This window comes from Meles meles, chromosome 12, assembly GCF_922984935.1.
Source record: "Meles meles chromosome 12, mMelMel3.1 paternal haplotype, whole genome shotgun sequence".
In the NCBI taxonomy this organism is placed as follows: domain Eukaryota; kingdom Metazoa; phylum Chordata; class Mammalia; order Carnivora; family Mustelidae; genus Meles; species Meles meles.
In genome coordinates, this window is record NC_060077.1 from 56,384,320 (window position 1) to 56,407,384 (window position 23,065).

Consider the following 23,065-nt stretch of genomic DNA (forward strand, 5'->3'; position numbering starts at 1 on the left):
ACTGCCAGTTCCAATTATATTGAAAATTAAGATGATTTTACATCATATTGCTATATTTGCATTCAATATATATTGCTATATTTTCATCTCCTACTATTGGAACAGCAGACTGTCCCCTTTGAACTCTGACACTTCTGAAACTCCTGCATTATCTAGCTTAAGGACAGAGTTTTTAATGAAACATCTTAGCTCAGATTACAAATATGTAATCGCTGAACTGAACTGAATTAGAGGAACGAAGATACCATGATTGGCCTTTTTCTTTTCCTTGGGGAAACAGTCTTTTTTGTTTCTTTTAAGGACTGGCTTTTCTCTTTTCAATGGAACACTATCGATAACCTTGTAAACTATATTATTTGGGTATGTAGTGACTTAAATGCTTCTAAATTTGTACTTTTTGTACAACAAATAATTGAACACCTACTCTCCAGGCTCTAAAATTTTCTTGCCCATCTTCTGTACTGCTAGTCCTCTTTTTCTTTCTTTTTCAGATGGTTTTATTTTTAATAATTTCTTTGAGTTCCCATATTTCCTTGTATTTCCCTTACTGCTGCTTTTTCTTCTTTTTTCAATTCCCTATGATTTATTTTCTCTCTTTGCATCATAAACATTCACTATTTTTATTTCCTCACGATTGTAGGCTTTTCTAGTACCTTTCTGCTTTAATTCTAATGTTGCTAACAGTTCTAACCGTATTTTCATTAATATTATTTGTGGCTAGGTAGGCCGTTTTAATATTCACAGTGAAATAGATATATTCACTGTTTCTTCTATGCTACAATTGAGAGTTCTTCCTCTGGTTAACTCGTTCTCCTGCCCATATCATAACAGTGTTGTGTGTGGGGTATTTTTTTTTTTTAAAGAAATCATCATTAGTAATTTGTGCATCATGAATTATCTTGGAAGTTAATGGAAAGGACATAACAGTGAATATATTTTCTGAAATTCTCAGTGAATGACAGAAGGTATAAACATTTATGGCATAACAATTGTTAAAATGATTTTCTTGAAACAAAATATAAACAATAAATTTCCAATTAGAGTAACCTTATTTTAGTTATGAGAGTAAACAGGTATTTTTATAATTCTGGCTTCTACTTGTTGTATTTATCACCTGTAAGTTTCACCAACAGGAAGAGCTTTCTATTGTCCTCCCAGAAACAAAGCTGATACCACTCTAGTATTCCACCAGTGCAGAGAAATCTAGGGGAAAAAAATCTCTTGGTTTAAATTCAAGCTTCTAGGGGCACCTGGGTGGCTCAGTGGGTTAGGCCTCTGCCTTTGGCTCAGGTCGTGATCTCAGGGTCCTGGGATCGAGCCCCGCATCCGGCTTTCTGCTCAGCAGGGAGCCTGCTTCCTCCTCTCTCTCTGCCTTCCTCTCTGCCTACTTGTGATCTCTCTGTCAAATAAATAAATAATTAAAAAAAATAAATTCAAGCTTCTAGGCTTTGTTTTGTTTTATTTTCACAATTATTTTCCATAGTTAAATTGAGAGTTCTTATTTTTATTGATTTATTTAAAATATATTGGCTCAACATATTTTTAGTAAGTTAATTTTGTAGTGGAAAAAATCTCAGCAACCCCCTTATACAGCTTCTTAATCTCAGAACTAATAATTAAGTATGGTAGACCAATGGTAAAGAATTTTGGCTTTCCAAAATATTACTCTCACTCCTTTTGTTCATGTGGGTTTGAAGAAGCATTAGAAAGTTGTAACTTTTAATCTCTTCTGTGATGTGGTAAAACAAAGATACGGAAATTGTAGATTCGAGTATGCTTTCTGCATAAGCTGTATCTATTAAATACACTCAAAACCAGGGAATATTCTTCAGATGATGACAACAGACTCCCAACTCAATCCCATCCATATAATTAGACAAATTATTTATCTTCCCTGAGCCTCAATTTTCTAATATTTAAAAAGAAGAGAAAAATGTTACAAGGACTAGAATATGTAAGTAAGTAATATGTCAAGCTCATAGAAGGTACTCAACAGTGGCAGTTACTATTGTGGTTGGTAAACAACACTGTATGTGTGTCGATCATCTTTAAAATAACCTCCATTTTTATTTCAACATTGGCTTTGTCAATTCACACTTAACTGACCAAATCCTAAGTGTCTATCTCAGTTATACTTAAGACCAATATTAATTCAAATTGAACTCGTATTTCTAGATCAAGGTCAGGCACTTGATCTACTGAGGGAGACAGACACCTAAACCAAACCGACAACAGCAGGAGTGTTCCTCTAGAGGTTACTCATTTTGGAGAAGACAGGGAGGTACTTCAGATGTACTCAGTCCAGCTAACTCACTTGAAGTCAGGAGTCCTGACAACATGTATCCTTGGATCAAAGCAGCTGGAGATACAGGATGGCCTTTAGAAAAATAATTGTTTGTGTGTTCATTTATGTGTTTTGATTAGTCTGCTGGACATGTGTCTGTCAATCTTAGCAATGTGTTAAATATACCTAATTTCCTACTAGAAATCATTAAAATGTCATACAAATGATATTTAAACCTCTTCTGAATAATGACCAATCTGTGTTAGTTGGTTCCTTTTATTGTACACTTGAAAAAAATGAGCAGCTCGTTCACTTTTTAAATTAATTACTCTTTACTTTCCTGAGATAGCTATTTAAATTCTTAAGCCTTATAATGTAAAGTTGAGATTCTAATTTGGAGTTGGTAGAATTATTGAGACTTGCATTCTTTCCAAGCATAGGCAGGAAGATCAATGGGGTTCTTCCCACTAGAATAAGGACAAAATTTTTTGTCCATTTTGCTCATTGATATATCCCAAGTGCCTAGGACAAAGGATGGCAAACTAGGACTCACAGAACAAACCTGGGATGCCTCCTGTTTTTGTATATGCCCTCCTCCCTGAATGGTTTTTACGTTTTCAAATGGTGGGGGAAAAAATCAAAAGGAGAAGACATGTGAAAATTATACAAAATTTCAGTGCCCATGAGTGATGTCCTGTTATAACACAGCCATCCCATTCATTTACGTATTGTCCTGTTTCTGTGCCACAAGGAAAGACTGGAGTAGTTTTAACAAAGATTGTGTGATTCCTAAAGCCAAAAAGAATTACTATTTGGTATTTTACAGGAAAGAAAATTCTGACTCCAGGCCTAGAACAAATACCCTTCCTTGACTTCTTTTAAAGTCAGACACATTAATATTTAACCCTCTCGAGTTTCTTTCCAAAAGGAAAGCCTTAAGTCTATATACAACACTAAGGATGATCACTAGATCATATCCTAGCACAGAGAGGCTCATAGCAAGAAGCGGAAAACTTGGATGAGAACACAGACTCCAGAGCCACAATGCCCAGGCTCAGCCTTTGGTTCTAACCCTAAGCAGCTGTGCAACCATGGGCAACATGTTTAACTTCTCTGTGTACCAATTTTTCCATCTATAGAATGAGGCTAATCCTGGCACTCATCCGTTAGGGCTGTTTTGACCATTAAATAAGTTAATGTTTGTAAAATGCTTAGAAGATCCTCTGGTATAAAGTAGCTGTTGTAAATCAAGTGATGTATTTTTTACTGCATTTTTAAGTTAAGAAAATAGAGATACTTGGAAATTGGCTAAGGTAATGAGTGAACCTCAATATGTTCATAAATACGGAAAAAATACAAGATATGAATTAAAATTTGAACATGTCTACTTTTGTCAGTAAATCCTCTAAGCCAATACAAAACATTAATATCACTCTAATTGCCTTTTGATTGTAGGATATAACTATTTGGCTCCCATACCTGTGATATAATTTTGTAATCAATGGTCCTGTTTCACATAATAAACAAATTGTATTCTGAATGGTTGGGTAACTTCTGATACAAAAATCTAACTACCTAACAACTTCTAATCTGAGGGTATCAAATTGCTATAAAGGGAAGTAACAATTTAGAGAATACATGGATACAAGATTAGTTTGCTTTGCTAAGGTTGTTATTCAGGCCTTAGGAAGAGAACCGATAGAAAATACAGTCCTACATTTAAAGAAATGCTTTCTAAGCACCAAAGACAGGAATCAAAACTGTGTATTAGGAAATTTAATGGCTTTTTAATCATTACAAGTCATTTTAGCCAATAGATAATTGCGCTCCTAATGTTTAAGTAGATTTTTAAATTAATCTATATGAAATCTTTAAATAGACTTTTTTAGAGAGTGAAATCTTTATAAGGTAGCCTGCTTTCTTTTGTAAAATATAATCTCTGGAAAACTACACTTCAGTATAGGACTGTACATGGGACTGTAATAGCTGGTGGTTAAATGTTTTAAAAAATATGATTATTTTCACCATTGCTTTTCTATTACAGGTGTGCTCCTATAGAAGCTTCCGTAGATTTTTGTTATGTGCGATTGAGGAGCATACTGGTGAAGTACAACACTGAAGCTTTCTTATTTTATAATCTCAATGCTTTCAACTTTCAATAAGCATTTATTTAACTGCTATGTTATATGAGATGCGATGAAAACATAAAAAAGAAGTTAATGAATCCAGGCCAAATTGACTTACTTGAACATCTACTAAATTATGTACTAAAGTTTTAAAAATACAAATAAAAAAGAAACTTTGGGGGATTGTTTAGGCTAAACTTAGACTGTATGTCTCTTCTGATGTTTACTTATTAATGTACTAAACATTGCATGTGAGGTCACTTACTAAATCAAATTTTCATGCTTTAGAAGCCTTTAAAAATGACTTTTCCAGAAACTTTTTCAAGAACTTACTTCTTAAGTTTTATATTTCTTGCAATAAAACAAAAAGAAAATAAGAAATAAGAAGTCAGATGTCTTAATTTTTGTCTCCTTAAGTCCTTTTCTCTTAAATTAGTTATGCATATATTTGAATATAAGATAGTACAACTTTTATTTTTAATTTATTATTCTTATGCTTAATTTGCTAAAATAAAACATGAATCTAAGCATAAATGGCATACTCAGAAAGACTAAAGCAACTAGAACAAAAATTAAATATTAATTTGGGTATTTATAAAGTCTTCAGGCTTGGGTTGCTTTATTTTTCTAGATGTAATAAAAATTCAAAATTACTTAATAATCTTCAAACATATTTAAAATATTGTTATTATATTAAAGCCCTACTTTCTATAGATGACCATATATTCTTAAACAAATAAATTCTTATTGAAGTGAATCTATTTCCTTTTATTTTGTACTTTTCCCAACAGGTTAATCAATTTTAATTTTTCAACTCCTTGCCTAAATTTGAGGAATCCTTTCATGTTTAGACTTTAACACTATAGGTGGATAAAAAGTAATATATATAATGACTCTCCATTCAGTTGTCTTCAGTAAAAGTGATGAATTTGCATAAGCATTTGTTTAGCACATTAATCCTTCTGTTAAACTACATGTAAGTCTGAGAGAACATTTTTATATTCTGCTGATGCTGTAATAAATGGGCCAACATAATACTATTGGTTACAACTTCCAGCATTTTTGTCTACAATAAAGTTAAGATCTTGATGGTTAGTCTTATATTCTTTCTGCAAATTAAAATTGGAGTAATGTAATTAGTCCCCCCCCCAAGTTAAAATGCCACAGCTACGAATAATGGAACAAAAGCTAAATTATATTACTTTGAGATCAACAACAGGTTCACATGAACTGTTTTCTTCCGTGTATCTTCCACTTTTAAAGAAAAATACAGGTTTCTTCCTACCGCAAAAGTATCAGATTCCTGCAGCATCCGTGACACTTGTAAGCATTTAGTGGTCAGACGCCACTACATATCCTTCAAATGATATGGCCCAGTGAAGCTGGAAGGTGTCATCACGGAGCCAGGCAGCCTGGTATCTCAGCCATCCACCAGGACAGAACCAGCAGGCCCCAGCTGGTATGCTGAATCCAGATGAAGGTGGAAAATGGATTTTGCATTTTGAAAGTCAACCGTTCTAATACTGAGCCCTAGAACATACTTATTAAGTACAAGTACACTGAGGGCTTCAGAAATTCTTTATAAGATCAAATTTGTAATGCTCATATCCCAAAATCACTCTTAAAACAAGTTAAGCCTTAATCTTATTATCCCTCTGGGTTTCTGAGTTTCTACTAGATTTTACCTGTTTTTAAAAATACAAATAAATGTATGTTCAGGACTATAACTGTGTTGTTTGAATTCCTGACTATGTATATATATTCCTGAATATGTATGATATATGCTAAGTTAAGTACACTTGTAGGTTATTTGAAAGTGATAAAAGTTAAGGTAACAGAATATTAATCACAAGTGCCCATTGGTGTGGTGACATTTGCCCACTGCACTAAGTTTTGATCTTTAAGCAAATGAAAAACTCTTACAAAATAAAAGTACATTCCATGTTCTTCTTCACACCTGGACTCCTGTCCTCACTATTCAAGCACACAAGGGATAGAATTCTTGCTTGTGCTATTGTTCTACTGTCATTTATTGACACAATTCATTAACTCATCTCTCACATAAGAGTAGAAAATCAACTTAGAAGGTTTCTAAGTCCAAGGTTTCCCATAACTCTGTGTGCCTCACCTGAACACCAGCGCTGCACAGAATATCTTCCTTTTCTTACATTTCTACCTGGGTCTAGTAGAAACCTCATGACTAAAAAATAAGCATTTAATTCCACAAAGCTGCACGAAATGGCCCCCCTCTCCCCACTTTAGACATCCTTCTGAATGGGAAAATGCCATGATGGATTTTTAAACCATGTAACACTCCAGTGGTTTAGGCTGGGGTACCCTGGCATCTGAAATCGTGATGTTTTATCATGAGAAACTGAGAAGATACTGCTTCTCTTTTTTAAAAAGAGAAAGAAACGTTCTGCTAGGGCTCATTAAAAGGGGTTTTAAGATTGGAGCCAATAAAACAGGACTGTCGATTCCAAAGTTTAAAAAAAAATCTGTCACATTTTAAAAAGTCATCATTTCCCTCTCCCCTCTGGCATGAAACCCTATTTGCAGCACAGACACACACGTTCCAGAGAGCGACAGCAAGTCCCCAACTTCTTTGTGACTTCAGAGCCTGCACAAGGACCTAACTGGAGAGACAGAAGACTCCCCTCCTCCCAGTTTCCAGCAGTGCTCCCCTTAGAGCTGGGAGCTGCTAGGCATGATTCACTCTGACACCCTGAAACCTCTTGCTTTGCTCCCTTTTAAAAGTGAAAAAGAAAGGCTTTCCACAAGACAAAGTTTGCCTGGGTCTGTGATGCCAGAATTTCCAATAGTGGCCCTAATAGACAAAAGGTTTGGGAGCTCTAACTTCCAAGGGAGCAGCAGACTCAGTCACTAAACAACAACAACAACAACAACAACAGACCTTGAGTGTTTGAGAGAAAGAATGAAAGATCTCCTCGTGGAGCGTCGCCAGGGCGTCCCTGCTCACCCAAGGCAGGAAAGAGGTGGAGTGGGGTGGGACTTGTCATTGCAGAATCCTTTTCCTCAAGGAAGCTCATTTTGAGATTTGGAGGGAGGACTGCTTAGAGAGGGTTCCCTAGCGGCACTGGAAACTGTCCCGGCCTTTAGCCCCACCTGCCTGTCAATTTCAGCCCCCAAGTCCCGCATTTCTCGCTCTGGGGATGTTGGGAACATGGGCTTTCCAGCGCTCAGGGATGCTCATATGTCACTTTCCTGTTGACCTTTCGGGGACTCCGAAATCAACTTTCCCCACAGAGTCTGAATTGTTTGTTTGCGATTGTTTTCAGCTCGACAGAGCCTCCCGCGCAGCCCACCCCTCTCCCCACTCCTATCTGCCCCCCTCCCCTCCCTCCGGCCTTTCCTGCCCCCCCCAACCCCCGCCCCCCTCTTTGTTGTCTCCTACCTGCTGGCCAGGCTCTGCCTGCAGTGCTGCCTGAAGGGCATCAGGTGGTAGTTCATGGCGTCCAGCAGCAGCTTCTGGCAGACCGGGTCGGTGCGCATGAAATCCACTGACTGGACCCGCTCCACCAGCTCCGGGGCCGGGATGAGCGCGAAGCGGAGGCGCTTCATGAGGTCGGGCGCGTACTGCATGCGGGTCTCGCGGTCGTGCTCCAGCCACAGCACGGACATCTGGAAGAGCGCCAGCTCCGACTCCACGGGGGGCGGCAGCGAGTCCAGCAGGGCGCGCATCTCCTCGAAGTTGAGCAGCAGCACATCCTCCACCAGGTACTTGTTGGCCAGCTTCTTGGTCTCCTCCAGGCCGTGCAGCGCGGCGATCTTGCACACCTGCTTGTAGTTCTGTACCGAGATCTGGTCGTTGAGGAACTGCACGCAGAGCTTGGTGACCTGGGGGATGTGCAAGATCTTGCTGACCGACAGCACCTCCTCCACCGTGTCCAGGGAGAGGGTCACGTTGGCCGTGTAGAGGTACTCGAGCACCAGGCGCAGCCCGATGGACGAGCAGCCCTGCAGCACCAGGTTGTTGATGGCCCGAGGACTGGTCAGCAGCTTGTCGTCGGGGGAGGAGGAAGGAGTCCCGGGCTCCTCCTGCGGCGGCGGCTGTTGTTGCTGTGGCGGCTGCTGCTGCGGCTGCTGCTGCTGCTGGTCCTTGGGGGCCCCCAGGCCGTCCTGGCCGCCGACCCCTCCCCCGAGAGGGGGGTGGCTGGAGAAGAGCGATCGGAAGTACTGCGAGCAGGAGGCCAGCACGGCCTTGTGGCAGTGAAACTGCTGGCCCTGGGCCGTCAGGGTCACGTCGCAAAACAGCTGCTTCCTCCACAGCAGGTTGAGGCCGTGCAGCAGGTTGTCGCTGTGGCTGGGGTCGAAGGTGGAGGTCCTGTCCCCGGATCTGGACATGGCGAGCTGACTCGGCGCACCTGGCTTTAAACCCTCCTCCAACCTGGCAGACAGGGGTGGGGGATGGGAGGGAGGGGAGAAGGATAGTGGAGGGGGTGGGGTGTGGTCGGGGTGGGGAAGGGTGTGGAGGGGAGGGGAGGGCGAAGAACAACAGTCAGTGTTCAGCTTGGCTCCTGCCCAGCGCGCCCCAGGACCCCGACCCTAGGAGTAAGGTCTGAAGGCGCTGAATCCGTGAGCGCCACCAAAAGGGCCCTGTCTGGGGTCGGGGCGCCGGTTCAGCTCCTTGCTACTCCTCTTGCTACCGCCCACACACTTCGTCCCTCACTTTCCTAAAACCACCCTGGCTCGGCTCTTGGCAGCGACAGGGGTGGCAGCAGCGACGGCAAAGTGGCGGCGGAGGCCGAGACACCTCGTGGGCTTGTGTCCATGCCGGGCCTGAGAAAGGGAAAGGCCAGGGAGTGGGGAGCCGGGGGTTCCCGGAGAGCGCAGAGGCGACCGTCGGCAGAGGTTCCAGGTCAACTTGTGCCTGCAGCTTTGTTCTTCGCAGTTGGTCCAGTTTGGGGGGTAGGAAAGGGGACCCGACAAGCGTGCGGGTGGGCGATTCTTAGCTCTCCAAAAGCTGGGAACCCCTTCGATTATCCGTGCTGCCCCGAGAAACTCCTAGGCTAATAGTCTGAGGTAGCAGATAAAGCCCTTTCTTCTCCCGGGAAAGTGCAGTGGAGCGCGGTGAGGACCAGCTCAGTGGACTCGGCAGAGGCGGGAGCTGTCCTTATCAATTCTAGCTCATTTCCCTCACCCCGGCCCTGCCTGCTTGCCTGCTTCGCAAACTGTTGGCTTCCCCGTCACCACTCAGTTTTGCTAATTTTCCAGAGACGCCTTTAAACCTGGCAGGAGAATCCTTTTGGCCCCCCACCCCCGACCCCCTCTCTCCCGCCCCCCGCATTTCAAAGCGCGGAAGTTCAGACGTGTATCTCCCCTTCTCTCGCGGGGCGGCACCGGGGAGACGAGGAGGGAGGAAGTGGGGCCACTGGGGTGGGTTTAGAGCAGGACCCCAGAGGCCCGGAGGGATTCACGTGAAAGGTTCTGTCTCCAAGGCACCAGGAACAGTGGCTTTAACTCCAGTAACTGTGAGAAGTTCAAGTTAACTGGGTGTTGGGGGAGGGGGTGGGGGCTGTCCAATGGGGGGGGGTAGGTTCCGTGCAGGGTCTCTGCATCCCACCCAGCATCTCGGCGTGAAGCCTCAGCTTCCCCACGAGCCCCTCGGTAAAACCCCCAGCGACCCCCCACTCGGGCACCCCCACTCTCCTGGCCCTGGAACTACTTCTGTAAAAAAAAGTCTGAACCGCCCGCATCCAGGCGGAGGACGGCAGGATGGGGGTGGGGGGGGGGAGGCGAGGCGAAATCGATACGCCAGGTCCTTAACCTGTAATTGCACCTTCCAGGGCCGAGCAGAAGGGGACCCTCTGCCCACATCCCGCCCGCGCGCCCGCCCGCCCGCCCGGGAGAGCCGCCGTCGCCGCCGCCGCCGCCGCTCGGCTCCGAGGGATCCCGCCGGACCTGCCCCTTCCACTGCGGCTCACTCTGCCCTGCCTGGCGCCAGTCCTGGATCGCCGGTTTCCTATTTATACCACACTGGGCTCCTCTCGACTCACTTTAACATCCTGTTCCAGGTGGACCCTAACCTCCCTCGAGCTCCCTCCCCCGGCAGGACCCCCTCCCCACCGGCCCCCAAAGATCTGGGTTTCCTGAAACATCTCCCAGTCTCTCCCTTTAAGTGGACCCGGTCATACCTCTCTCTCGCTTTCCCCGCTTCGTTGTCTCGCTCCCCCCCCATCTTTTCCTGTTCCCCTTCCTTCTTGTTCTCCTCCTTTGCCTTTCCCCCTTATCTGCTTATTTCTTGCAATAGGAGTTTTATTCTTTATGAGCGTTTGCCAGGCAACTAACCGGCACACCCCCCCCCCCCCCCCGCCAAAGACTCCCTCCCCATGCCTTCCCCCGCCAACAACCCAAAAGACAGAACAAAATACACGCAAGGCAGACACAAGGCCAGAAACTTACCTGCTTTCAACCAGCTGCAAAGTCAAGGCTCACTTAAGCTCCCCCCCAAAAATCAATTGTCCTTCCTTTTTAAAGGTTTGCTCTCTCCTTGGGAGGGGGAAAACACCTTCTGGTTCCCAACTCCAGGCAGTCACTCTTTACAATTTATTTTGTCGTACATCATTTGATCACCATGAATTAGCAACAGCAAGAAAATGTAGGAGAGGGAGAAAAGAGAGAAAGAGAGAGGGAGAGAGAGGGAGAGAGAGAGAGGGAGCAGAGCTTTCTGCAAGAGAAGAAGAAGAAAAAATGTACGTGTGACAAATTATGCTACCAAGAAACAACACATCATTATCCTTGGGCCTGGGGCTCAGTGAGTCGTAACGAGAGTAATAGGAAATCCACGGTTGGGGAGAGAAACGGTCGTGCTTGGCCAGTAGAGAGAGACCATACAGGGGGATGGATGCTGGAGAGACTCGCAAAATTATGGCTCAAGGCTATTGTAAAAATTGTCGAGCGTAAATGACTGCGATTTCAAACATCTTTGGAAGAAAGAAGGGGAAAAAGCGAGCCCCCCCTCCCTCCCTCTCCCTCTCTCTCCCTCTCTCTTCTCTCTCTCTATAAAGAACCGTCAAGTTTTAGTGCGCATTGCTAATTAGTCAATTTCTCTCTGCCTTCACAGGCTGGCGACTTCGCTGCTGAGCTGAAACTGCTAATTTCTGTGACCAGCTTTTTTCTTAGCTGTGATCTGGATGAATGAGTAGCTGTCTCACAGAGATGACAAAAATAAACTCTAATCCCCCCCAAAATTTCCACTACATCTTTCTCATGCATAGATTTATGATCTTCAAGCGCTCTGTGCAATATGCAAACTTTTTTTTTGTGTCTGTGTATATGCTGTTGTTTCCAGATTTCACTACATTGGTATGCTGTTTCCTCCCCCCACACCATCAAATGCAGAAAACGCCTGATCTCAAAGTATGCCAACATGCCACTTTCTAGTGTCTTGGTATTTGGGGTTTGAGTCTAATTTGGAAGACACTAGCCCTTGCCCAAAATGTGAGTGGCTTAGTGTACAAACTGGGGTTGGGGGAGTTAGTGCTGGTAGAGGGAACAGAGGACAGCCCTTTGCTTTATATTTGTTTCCCTGCACTATTCAAGCCTTATGATCTTGTTGGAAAATATATTTTCTCTATCATTTTGTCTGGTTAAACAACCATCTCCAAACTTCTATGTCAGCTCTTCAACAGATAAGGGTTCAGAAGTCATATTTTTATTTAATTGAAAGATGATCATATTGTCAGCTTTGTCTTTCAATTAAGAGTCTTTGATTTGCAGGAGCTAGAATCAGGTGCTAGGAAATCCGGCTGCAATTTCATAAATGTCACTTTTAAACTTTGGCCTTCATCTGATATATAAGGATGACCACATAAAGCTCACGTTGTTGACCCTGCTTAGCATGCAAAATGAACCCCCAAACGATTCTGGAATTTTCACTGTACCAGAGATTCATGTGCATTTTGGTAGAGGACATGTTCTCTGGACTTATCTCATGATGTATTGCGCCCTTACATTTATAGCCCTACATTTCGGTTGTCAATGGGGGCTGGAGGTGTCCAAGAAAGAAAGAAAGAAAGCAAGCAAAAAAAAGGAAGACATGCCCTTGAATAAAATGAACATGAAAGAAAGCTGGACATGAGTTAAATTGAGTTTTCTTTGCTATTAATGATATGAATATGATTCTAATTTATATGTGCTCTGATCAGTAAACTTATTAAAATACACATCAGGGCACCACTGAAAGGCTGTCTTCTCACCTTCCCTTTTGATTTGTGAGATATGGAAAGACACCTGCTTAAGGGAGGGGGAGAAAACTGAAAATTCTTTGGTTTAGAAATAGGGAATTCCCCATTTAGAATAATAAACATTAACATGCATGTGGGATATTTGCTCTTAAATAAAGAAGGATCCAACTGAAGCATTTACTCCTCACAAAGGCCTTCGTTCTCTATCAAGGTCCTAGGTATCTGAGAGTAAGATACTTTATTCAGATCTCGCAGAGATGCTGCATTTCACATTTCATATTTATAACACAAAGCTCAAATACATGGTAAAATAATAGAAAAGGATTTTTTTTTTTTTTTTTTTTTAGAGCAGGGAAAAGAAAGGGAATAGATTATCCAAATCTTTTGGCCCTACTATTTGTTTTGAATTTTTCCTTTTTTGAATTTTCCTTTCTTATTTAGGTCTTGAACAGGAAGATTGTGTAATTGTGATACAGTGTCTTTTGGGGGGTTCTGTGCATTAGCAATGAAAGCTATCAAGTCATGCAGTATCACCAAATTCTCGTACACTAACCATATAATTTGTATAATATGCCTTTGATGTTTACCTATTATGAGCTTCCAGTGAAGTATTTGGAACTAAATCCAAAGATGAATAAGAGTATTGATCTCTTAAACTATTGCCATCTTTCCATGTTCTCATAAAGGAAGTAAGATGTGTTTTGAGATCTCAAAATATCTTGATTTTGAATTTCTACTTTTTTTTTTTTTACTAATAGGCTATATTGATCACTCATTATGACTACGAGGATCTTTGTTGCTCCCAAACAATATGAAATGCACATTTCAAGAATTTTAACTATAATTTTGATGCTTATTTAACAATGAGAGTGGAAGAGGAAGAGAAGGGTTGGGTTGGGGTCTTGCAATACTAAAAGGTCTTGCAATTTGAAAGGAAGTGACTAGGCTGTTTTCTTCTGGGTTTTAAAGTTACACTACGTGAGAATGTTTAAGATTTCAGAGAAAAAATGATAATTACAGCTGTTTTGTAAGCAACTAAAAATAACATTGATGATCAAAAATCCCTTCATAATCTATGTGTAAAGTGGTGTGTAAATCATGTAAGTCTCACACCTCCAGTATCTTGCACTGGCTTTGACTGAAATTATTGCAGAACTCACAAATGCTATGACACTATTTACAATAAATCCCGTTATGAAAGATTCAATTTGCAGCAATCAGATGCTAGCTACTAAGCGATGGTAAGTATTTGAATTTTATCCTACTTCACTGTTAACGTACAGAAATTGCATCTGTGTGTTGGATCTGTCCTGCTGAGCACTATCAGCAGCTTGCATCTCTGCCACTATTGTTTTTAAAATGGCAGGAAGGACGTGACTGGTGAAGAGCACTCAGCAGGATGGATTGCACATGGCATAAGAGAAGCCCGAATTATCTTAGAAAAAAGCTAAATAGGATCCTGTAGTCGTCTAATTCAAGCAGTCTTCATACTTCGATAGAATTATCAAAATTATTCATCAGTGAATCTGCATTTAAACTATGTACAGTGGAGAGATTCTGGAACTGCTGCCACTGAGCATTCTACTCGCACTTTGGCTTGAAGCTTGTCTGGTCAGGCCTCCCGGTGGCAGGAACCCAGGGGGGAATCAGTGGCTCTGGTATGTCAGGACCACCTCACTGGACTGGATGAACTTCAGATTATCTTCAAAACAGTTTCAGAAGGGTTTTTGCTGCTTCATATGAAGGGGCAGTCACCCTGAAACTTTATTTTCCTCATTCTTGACTTTTCTGCTTTAAGATTTAGGAGTGACCACCAAATTATAGAAACACCAATGCCCGGCCTGTCCCGTGTTGCTCTTGGTCAGTAAACACTACTTCCTGTGGCCTGACCTTCATGATGGTTACCTTTGTAAAATGGAGGAATTACTCCATTTTACAATAACATTGAGCAAAGAAGGGCCCCCTAGATCCCCAAAGCCAGGGAGTGGCAAAACCGAGAGAAAAATGATAGGTTTTCTACTTGGGTAGGCGTGGCCAGAAATATGGCAAAACCAGCAGCTTCAGGAAGCTTCTGGAAGAACAAAAAGTCTGAAATAACAGTAAAAGATGAGAAATGTTACAATTGGCTAGCATCTAGTCAAAGCCAATGGTTTTGTCTTGTCCCAGGGTCCAATCAAAGTCCTTGGCCAGTACCCCAGGTACTGTTGTAGCTCTTCTGGGAAGTCCATTGTTGTCTGCTTTGTGAAATCCACCCCACTCTCACAGCACATCTTTATATTGTATCTTTAGAAGAGGCCTTGATTTTCTACCTAGAGAAATCCCACCTAATCTCAGACTAAACTCAGATTTCTTTCCACTTTGAAACTCTTCTTGGCAACTTGGGACAGAATAACCATAGCTAATTCTTATCGAACTCATTCCTTGTTTGGTGGACACTAGCCTAAATCCTTTAGATGTTTGTTTTCTTAATCCTTTTGCTAATCCTGTGAGAGAGTATGGTAGATTGTAAAAATGGAGCCAACTTTCTATACTTCCTGGTATAAATACCCCGTTATAAAGTGGCTCTGCTGTTCTTCCTGTAAGAGCGGAGTCCACCTCCCCACCCTTTGAAAGTGAGGTGGCCTTGTCCCTTGTTTATCAATAGAATGTGCCAGAAGTAACTTTGTGCCAGTTCCAGGTCTGAGCCTCAAAAAGCCTTGTATGCCTCAGCTTCCCCTCTTTGAGTCCTGTCCGCGCCCCTACGAAAAAGCCCAGGTTAGCCTGGTGACAGATGAGATAACACATGATCCCAGCTGACCTAGGGTGTAGGAATGGGCCTGGCCGGGACAGAAGAACCAGTGTAGCTCAAATTTACTGACACGCAGAGCTCTAAGTGAAATAAATGGCTGCTGTTTCGAGCCATTAATTTTGGGGGTGACTTGTTCCCCTGAAATTAGCCAATAAAGAAAGGTACCCTGATTCTAATCTTACAATGAGCAAAATGAAGTGCAGAGAAATCAGGCAAAATTTTCAGGACCACACAGCTTTTCCAAGATAGAGCTAAGATCCAGGCTAATACAACCTGACTCCAGAGATGAACCATTCGGCTACACTGGCCACAAAAGAAGTGCCTGCCTTCTGTAAACTTCATTCATTTATTCATCAAGCATATGTAAGGTATTATAACATCCCAGACAACGTGCTAAACGTGGAAGATATGATGATGAGTAAAACTGCATTCTTGCCCTCAAGGGGCTAACATTCTAACGGAGGAGACAGGCAGGTAAATTAGACACAGCATGTGAATAATTACAGTGTGATAATTGCTCTAATAAAAGTATGTGTAATGAACTACTGGAGTGGAAAGAACAGGCTTCTACCTTCCTTATGGTACTTAGTACCTGTAATACTCTTTTGACATTTATCGTTTACCACTTTCTATGTTGTTTTGTATGTTTGTTGCTCATTTAGGTCAATATAGTTTTGATCTCAGCTAGATTATAAGCTTCTAGAGGAGAAAAAACCTGGTATCTGATAAAATCTCCCATGGTCCACAGCTCTGTACCTTGCTCAAAACAGTTACTCAATAAATATACTGATGGATGATGAAAGATGAATTTTCAAATTTTTCAGGGAACAAGGAAGTATTTCATAATCAGGGACTGTGTTGGGCATTTAACCATGTGGCCTTACTCAATCTCTTGATTTTAATGATCTACTGTCTAAAAATTAAAAAAAAATCTTTTTAACATTGTGAAATAAACATTTATTGTTCATAGCACATTGATAAGAGTCTGATAGGACCTCATGAGAGTTTCCCTCAAGTCCTTCACCTATGGCAACCATCACTCAGCAAAGTGCTCTAAAAATTTGAAGGGAATAGTTACTTTTATGGAAATACTGATTAAACTACTAAACCAAGGTAGCACAAAGTTGTGTTTCTAAGCCTGCATTCGGGAAGCAGACCACTTACATTTGAATCCTAGCTTTGCCACTTTCCATCTTTGCAACTTTGGGTAAATAACATTTTTCTGCCCAGTTTCCACATTCGAGAATGAGGATAATTATAGTACCTGCCTCCTAGGATTTTATAATGCTTAAATTTTGTCAATATTTCTAAAAGTGTTTATAACAGTTCCAGACACATAGCAAGAGCCATGTGAATGTTTGTTAAATAAAAAATACACATAGGTAGCTAAAGACTTCTTAGTTTTCCTTTTATTCTTTCTTTTCTGCACATTATGCCCAGAACCCAACAAATATGGGATAGAAGGAATAAAGACATCTGCTTTTTTCAGGTTTGCAATAATTCATAATTCTATTCCAGAAAAATGGGTTACTTTAACAAAAGAACCACTATTTTTTACTTTATTCTTTCAATGTTTTATGTTTTAGTTTGTTTTCCTATAGTTTTAAAAACCACCATTCTTTTATCTTTGGGAACATTGGTGTTCTACGTACACGTCTTAAGTAATTGAGATTCTAAAAATGTAAGATCATTTATTATTAGTAATAGTTTGATGATAGGTTGTTGAATATATGCCTGACTCTGAAAAGTGGCTTTTTGGCAATAGGCCTTCATGCCAATGACTGAGATGAGAGAGGAGGTTGTTGGGCTTCAGCTTCCGTCTTTAACATTATCTGTGAACTTGGACAAATCACTTTTATTCTCCAGGTCTCAGTTTTCCCATATTTGGGAAGAGCATTTCCTTCATTGAACTAGTGGGGCTGCATTGAGATAAAACTAAAGTGAATGCTCCTCAGAGAACAGTTGGGAACTTTTCTTCATGACTTGAGGAATAAGATGAAGATTTAAGTAATACAAGAAGAAACAACCCTACCCCTGAAAACTGCCCAGAAGCTTGAGGTCAGAGTATTTACCAAGTCATCTTTGGGGAAATAGTCAGATACAAACAAATAAACAATTGGAAGCATTTTGAGTGTATTAACAGAAATTATGTGCACTCACAAATAAATCATTTTATAAGCATCAAAGTTTTCCAAGAGTTGGGGTTTATGGAAAAGCATTTGTTTTACTGTAGAAATGCCATATTCTGAATGTTGAATAAAGGAAGGTATGGAAATGTTTCCCTATGAGCAAGACAGTGCATTTTTATCACAAAGAATTGTCATCTAAATTTGAAAAATTTCCTAATCACCTTTCCCACCCTCAAAATTTTCTTTTCTTTCTTTCTCTCTCTTCCTTCCTATCTTCCTTCCTCCCTTTCTTTCCCTCCCTCCCTCCCTTCCTTCCTTTTTCTTTCCAATATATTTATTTATTTATTAGAGAGAAAGAGAGAGAGAGAGAGAGAGATTGGGGGAGGGGCAGAGGGAGAAGGAGAGAGAGAATCTCAAGCAGACTCCCCACTGAGTGTGGAGCCCACAGGCTGGATACCTGGGATCATGACCTGAGTTGAAATCAAGAGTTGGATGCTTAGCAGACTAAGTCACCCAGGCCCACTTCAAATGTTTCTTTTATTTGTGGCAATTTTTTTCTTTCTCTTACTAATTCTTAAAAATGAAGATATGTATTGCTGTGTTGGGATATTCACGAGACCATTGAATTTTTCATAATCAAGAGAGAGTAATGTAAGATTTTTAGTCAAGTACCTATATGCTTAATCAATAAATATTATTGTATCCTTACAAGGACATACCATCTTGAGTAAGGTCCAATTTCCCTTACAGATGAGCTGTTTATACCTTTAAATACCTATTTATTTCTGCTCTCAGTTTCTTTGATATTAGTGCAAATTTGTCCAATTGTCCATTTTCAGAATAATCTTTGGTTCTCTTTTATTTTTTAACCATACCCTACCACTTCTGGATCTCACTCTAGTACACCCAATCCTATTTCTACTTCAGTTATGTTTGTTTGATATATAATATTTCACAATACTTCAGAAAGTTTGAATTGCTCAAAGTCAGTGGCTTGATGTTGTTATACTGTTGAAGTTTTTTTTGACAGTTTGGATACATTTTGGGAGTTGGTTGGCTGAGGTGACATACAATTCAAGAACTCTGTTGGGTATTTCATTTCATTCTATTTTTTAAAAGACAACCAACTAACTAAAGGATGTATTTTCTCGAAATTTGATGGTAACATACAGCCGCTGCTAAGACAACATGGCAAATCTGGACTGGCCCCTTTCATTTTGACATTACATATTATTGAGCTCAACATTAAAGTAACATGGGTTGAGATAAGGATTGATTTAAGTTCCCTGTAGGCACTTGAATCTCGTCTGCAAGAACATTTTTCCAGTTTTATCTTGTTTTATGTATATTAATTTCCTTGGCTTTCTAACAATAGTCAAAAGAATTAAATGCTTCAAACGAAATGTCAAGAACACTCCTTTGTGAGTGTAAGATGGAACTCTTTGCAGTTCTTATCTTCAGGAAAGGCTTTCAATTCTAATAGTCCATAAATGTAAAAATGCATGACTCTTGACACAAAATTCTATGGCATCTCTGTAGTGGGTAAAAGTTGTAAGTTAAATCTCATATGTAAATGCTTATTTGCCTATTTAATGAATATGTGCTATCAATGGTTGGGAAAAGCTCAAGTATAATGAATTTAGGTAATGAGTACAGTGTTTAATTTTGAAGGCAAACGTGTGTGTATATTTGCTGTTGTTCTCCAAAGTTATTATTCCTCAGCATGGGTCGTTGTCAGTACTTGCCAAGTCTATTTTCTTTTGAAACTATTATTAATACATTTTATTTTGCTTTATTTTCCCTAAGCTACAGAGATATTTTTAAAATAATTTTTAAATTTTAGAATAGATTTAGATTTACAGAAAAAAATGAAAGGATAGTACAGAGTTCCCATATACCTAGCACTCGGTGTCCCCTATTATTAACATCTTATGTTAGTATGGTGTATTTGTTACAATTAATAAACAATATTGATGCATTACTATTATTAATTGAAGTCCATAGTTTATTAAAGCTTACTTGATTTTTAACCTAATTTCTTTTTCCAGAATCCCACCCAGAATATCATATTACATTTGGTTGTTGTATTTCCTTAGGTTCCTTTTGGCTGTCCAGTTTCTCACACTTTCCTTGTTTCTGATGACCTTGAGTTTTTAGAGATACTGATTTGATAATTTAAAAATATCTCCCAATTGGGAATTGTCTGATGTTTTTCTCATGATGAGACTGGGTTTATGGGTTTTTAGGAGGAGGACCACAAAGGTAAACAAAGTGACATTTTAATCTCTTAATATCAAGGGTACATGTGAGCAACATCACTTATCAATGTGGATGTTAAACTTGATCACCTGGCTGAAGTAGTATTTGCTAGGTTTCTACACATTGAGGGTAGCGGACCCCCCCCAACACTTTTTTCCCTTAAGTTGTACTCCTTGGAACGAAGTTATTATTCACAGCTCATACTTAAGGAATGGAAGAGTTATGCTCCAACACCCTGAGGTTGAAGTAGCTACATAAAATATTTGGAACTTGTCAGCAAAGGATATTTGATCCACTCTTCCCCATTTATTTATTTAATCATTTCTTAAAATATATATATTTTTAGATTTTTATTTATTTATTTGACAGACAGAGATTAAAAGTAGGCAGAGGAGATAGGCAGAGAGAGAGGGGGAAGCAGGCTCCCCATCGAGCAGAGAGCCGATGTGGGGCTCGATCCCAGGACCCTGGGACCATGACCTGAGCCGAAGGCAGAGGCTTTAACCCACTGAGCCACCCAGGCGCCCCAATCATTTCTTTATATCAGTTTGTACCCATGGATATGTATTTTTGTTCTTTGGGTTATAATCCAGTACTACTTTATTCTGTTGTTTGAACTGTTTCAGCTTCAGCCATTGGGATGTTCTTCAATTGGCTCCTGTATCCCTCGATGTATTCCTATCATTACTGTCCTTTGTTCCTTCTTCCCACCCCTCTTGACCCCTTCCCTCATTTCCTCCCTCCCTTTTTTCCTCCCTCCCTCCTTTCCATTCTTCCTTCCTTTCTCTCTCCCTTCCTCCCTTCCTTCCTTCCTTCCTGGCATGGCAAAATAGTGCATGTTCTCTTTGTATATTTCATGCTTTAGTCTTAGGATCAACCATTTCTCCAAGGAATTTTGCTTCTTTTTTTTCTTTCACTTTTTAAAAATTTCTTTTCAGCGTAACAGTATTCATTGTTTTTGCACCATAGCCAGTGCTCCATGCAATATGTGTCCTCCCTATTACCCACCACCTGGTTCCCCAACATCCCACCCCCTGCCCCTTCAGAACCCTCAGGTTGTTTTTCAGAGTCCATAGTCTCTCACGGTTCGGAATTTTGCTTCTTTTTATTGGAGATGGTATTAGAAATGAAGATCTGGAAAAAAAAATTAAAAAAAAAAAAAAAAGAATTGAAGATCTGAGCACTAAGTGTGCTAGTTGCTCCCGGGATGCTTCCTTTAGACCTGACTGCAGGCAGTACAAGGAAATATATGTATGTATAGTAATCCTGTATGTACATATATCTATACATGTTTCTATACAGAACCATCTGCATCCATATAAACTAACCATGAGTTCATATTGATGTCTCCAACTTTAATCTATTACCAACCAACTTGATTTCAACTTAAATGGTTTACATGTGAAAAACATGGAAGGAGGAAGAACAGGCAAAATAGTGTCCCTACCTTTGGGACTGATGAGACCACAGAGCACACTGAGCTTTTGCAGGATGTAAACAAGTGCTCTTATGGAGGAACAAGCCATTGAGTAATGGTCTTCAGATTTATTATTTAATAGGGTTATACTTCAAATCCGTAACATGCAGAAAATGAATACTTTGCCACTGAAGTCCAATATTTTTTCAGTATCTTTTCAGTAGGAAAGACGTCAGAGTTCTATAACTACAGAGGAAAACTCAAACACAGGCCTATTGAGAAAAGACTATAAGAAAAAGCATCTCAGACCTAGCCTGATCTTTTTTTTATTGGTCCTGATGAACACTGGAAATTCCATAATAGGACGGTTGTAGCTATAGTTGATCCAATAGTTCATAAGCCCTGGGGGAATAGGAGATCACAGGATTTAGAATTGAAAGAAAAGTATTTGAAGATCACCTCTATCATTCATTGGTAACATAAACGTCCTAATGCCTCTAACCTTCAATTTTCTCATTTGTAAAAGGTGATAATAATAATTTTGTACCATTTATATTTTAACGGCAATATAACAGTCAAGAAAGCAAACAAATGTGAAAATAATTTTTGAGTTGATAAAAGAAATGCAAAAAATATTATAGGAGAAGATATGTCCATGTAGGTAGCTGAAGATGATATATCATGGTGATCAAGAATGTTGATTTTGGAAAGAGACTGGGTTAGAATCTCAACTACACAATTTCCCAACTGTGTAAAATTAGGCAAGAAACCTAATTTCTCAAAGAATCAGGGTTTTTTGTAGGTAGAACTGGATTCATTTAGATGTCAGTTTAATCATCTATGGAGTAGAGAGGGGTAATATCCTTTTTAGCTCTAAATCTCCAGGTCTGAATCTCTATTTCCTTGAAGTGTTGACTGAAGCACTGAATATAGGCTCCCAGATCACAACACAGAGTCTGGGTAAATTCTCTTGAATTTGGGAAGCAGGAGGATTGGGCCTCCCAAGCAAGCTATGGGGGGCCTCAGATAAATTATGCCTGAATTCAGTGATCAGGGAAGGCTGTAGCCTGGGAGGCTTCGTCACTTGCAGGGGCCCCTTCCAAGGCTCTGGGAGGGGTCCTAGCAATGTGTAAAATTTCAAAAATAAGACATTTTAATTGCAACCAATTAAAATTTCTCTCTATTTCTACTTGAAATTTCTTTCATGTCAGATGGTGTTGGAGCAGGAGCCCTAAACATTTTTGAGACATTGGTGAAACGGGAAGTTGAACAGAGAATGTAATGTGAACAGAGTAAGATATAATCGGATGTAATTTATGTGCTCACAATTACTTTCACATAGAGTTAGGTTATATTATTAGCTGCCCCATTGAAAGAATGACTACTAGGAATATTCTGGCTTTCCACTGTGCTGACTCATACACTGTCAAGGAAAAGAATTGGATTGGAAGTTCTGTTGTGACATGAATATGTACTCTTGAAATAGTCCTTGAAAAATATGGGAGTATTTAAGATGATTCCCTGCACAAGAAAATTGAAATCATATAGTTAGTGTATGAAAGTATATGAAAGAAATTTATCATACATGTTGGGAAGCTGAAAGAAATTTTCTAAGCAATCAATAATTAAAAAAATAAATTTCGATCAATCATGGTAGAAGAACGACTAGAAACACTGGTCTCTTATTTGTCCTCTAGAAAATTGTATTGTATTACAAGTTTTTTGTTTGTTTGTTTTGTTTTTTTTTTTGCCATTATGCATTTTGAAGACTACAAAGTCAAAATTTCATGGAAAAGAGCATTATAGAGGTATATGTTAGTTAGCTAAAATTATATTATTTTGTGGACTTTGCAAG

At 40.3% G+C, this 23,065-nt stretch overlaps 1 protein-coding gene across 1 annotated transcript in view; it reads right to left on the reverse strand.

Moving 5' to 3' along the window:
• Window positions 1–8,785, reverse strand: part of KLHL14 (kelch like family member 14) — a 100,115-nt gene extending 91,330 nt beyond the window's left edge. Inside the window, exon 1 of the mRNA XM_046024022.1 lies at window positions 7,826–8,785. Within this exon, the coding sequence (XP_045879978.1) occupies window positions 7,826–8,775 (950 nt within the window). The 5' untranslated portion in view covers window positions 8,776–8,785. The remainder of the gene's footprint in view (window positions 1–7,825) is intronic.
• Between the last annotated feature and the right edge of the window lie 14,280 nt (window positions 8,786–23,065).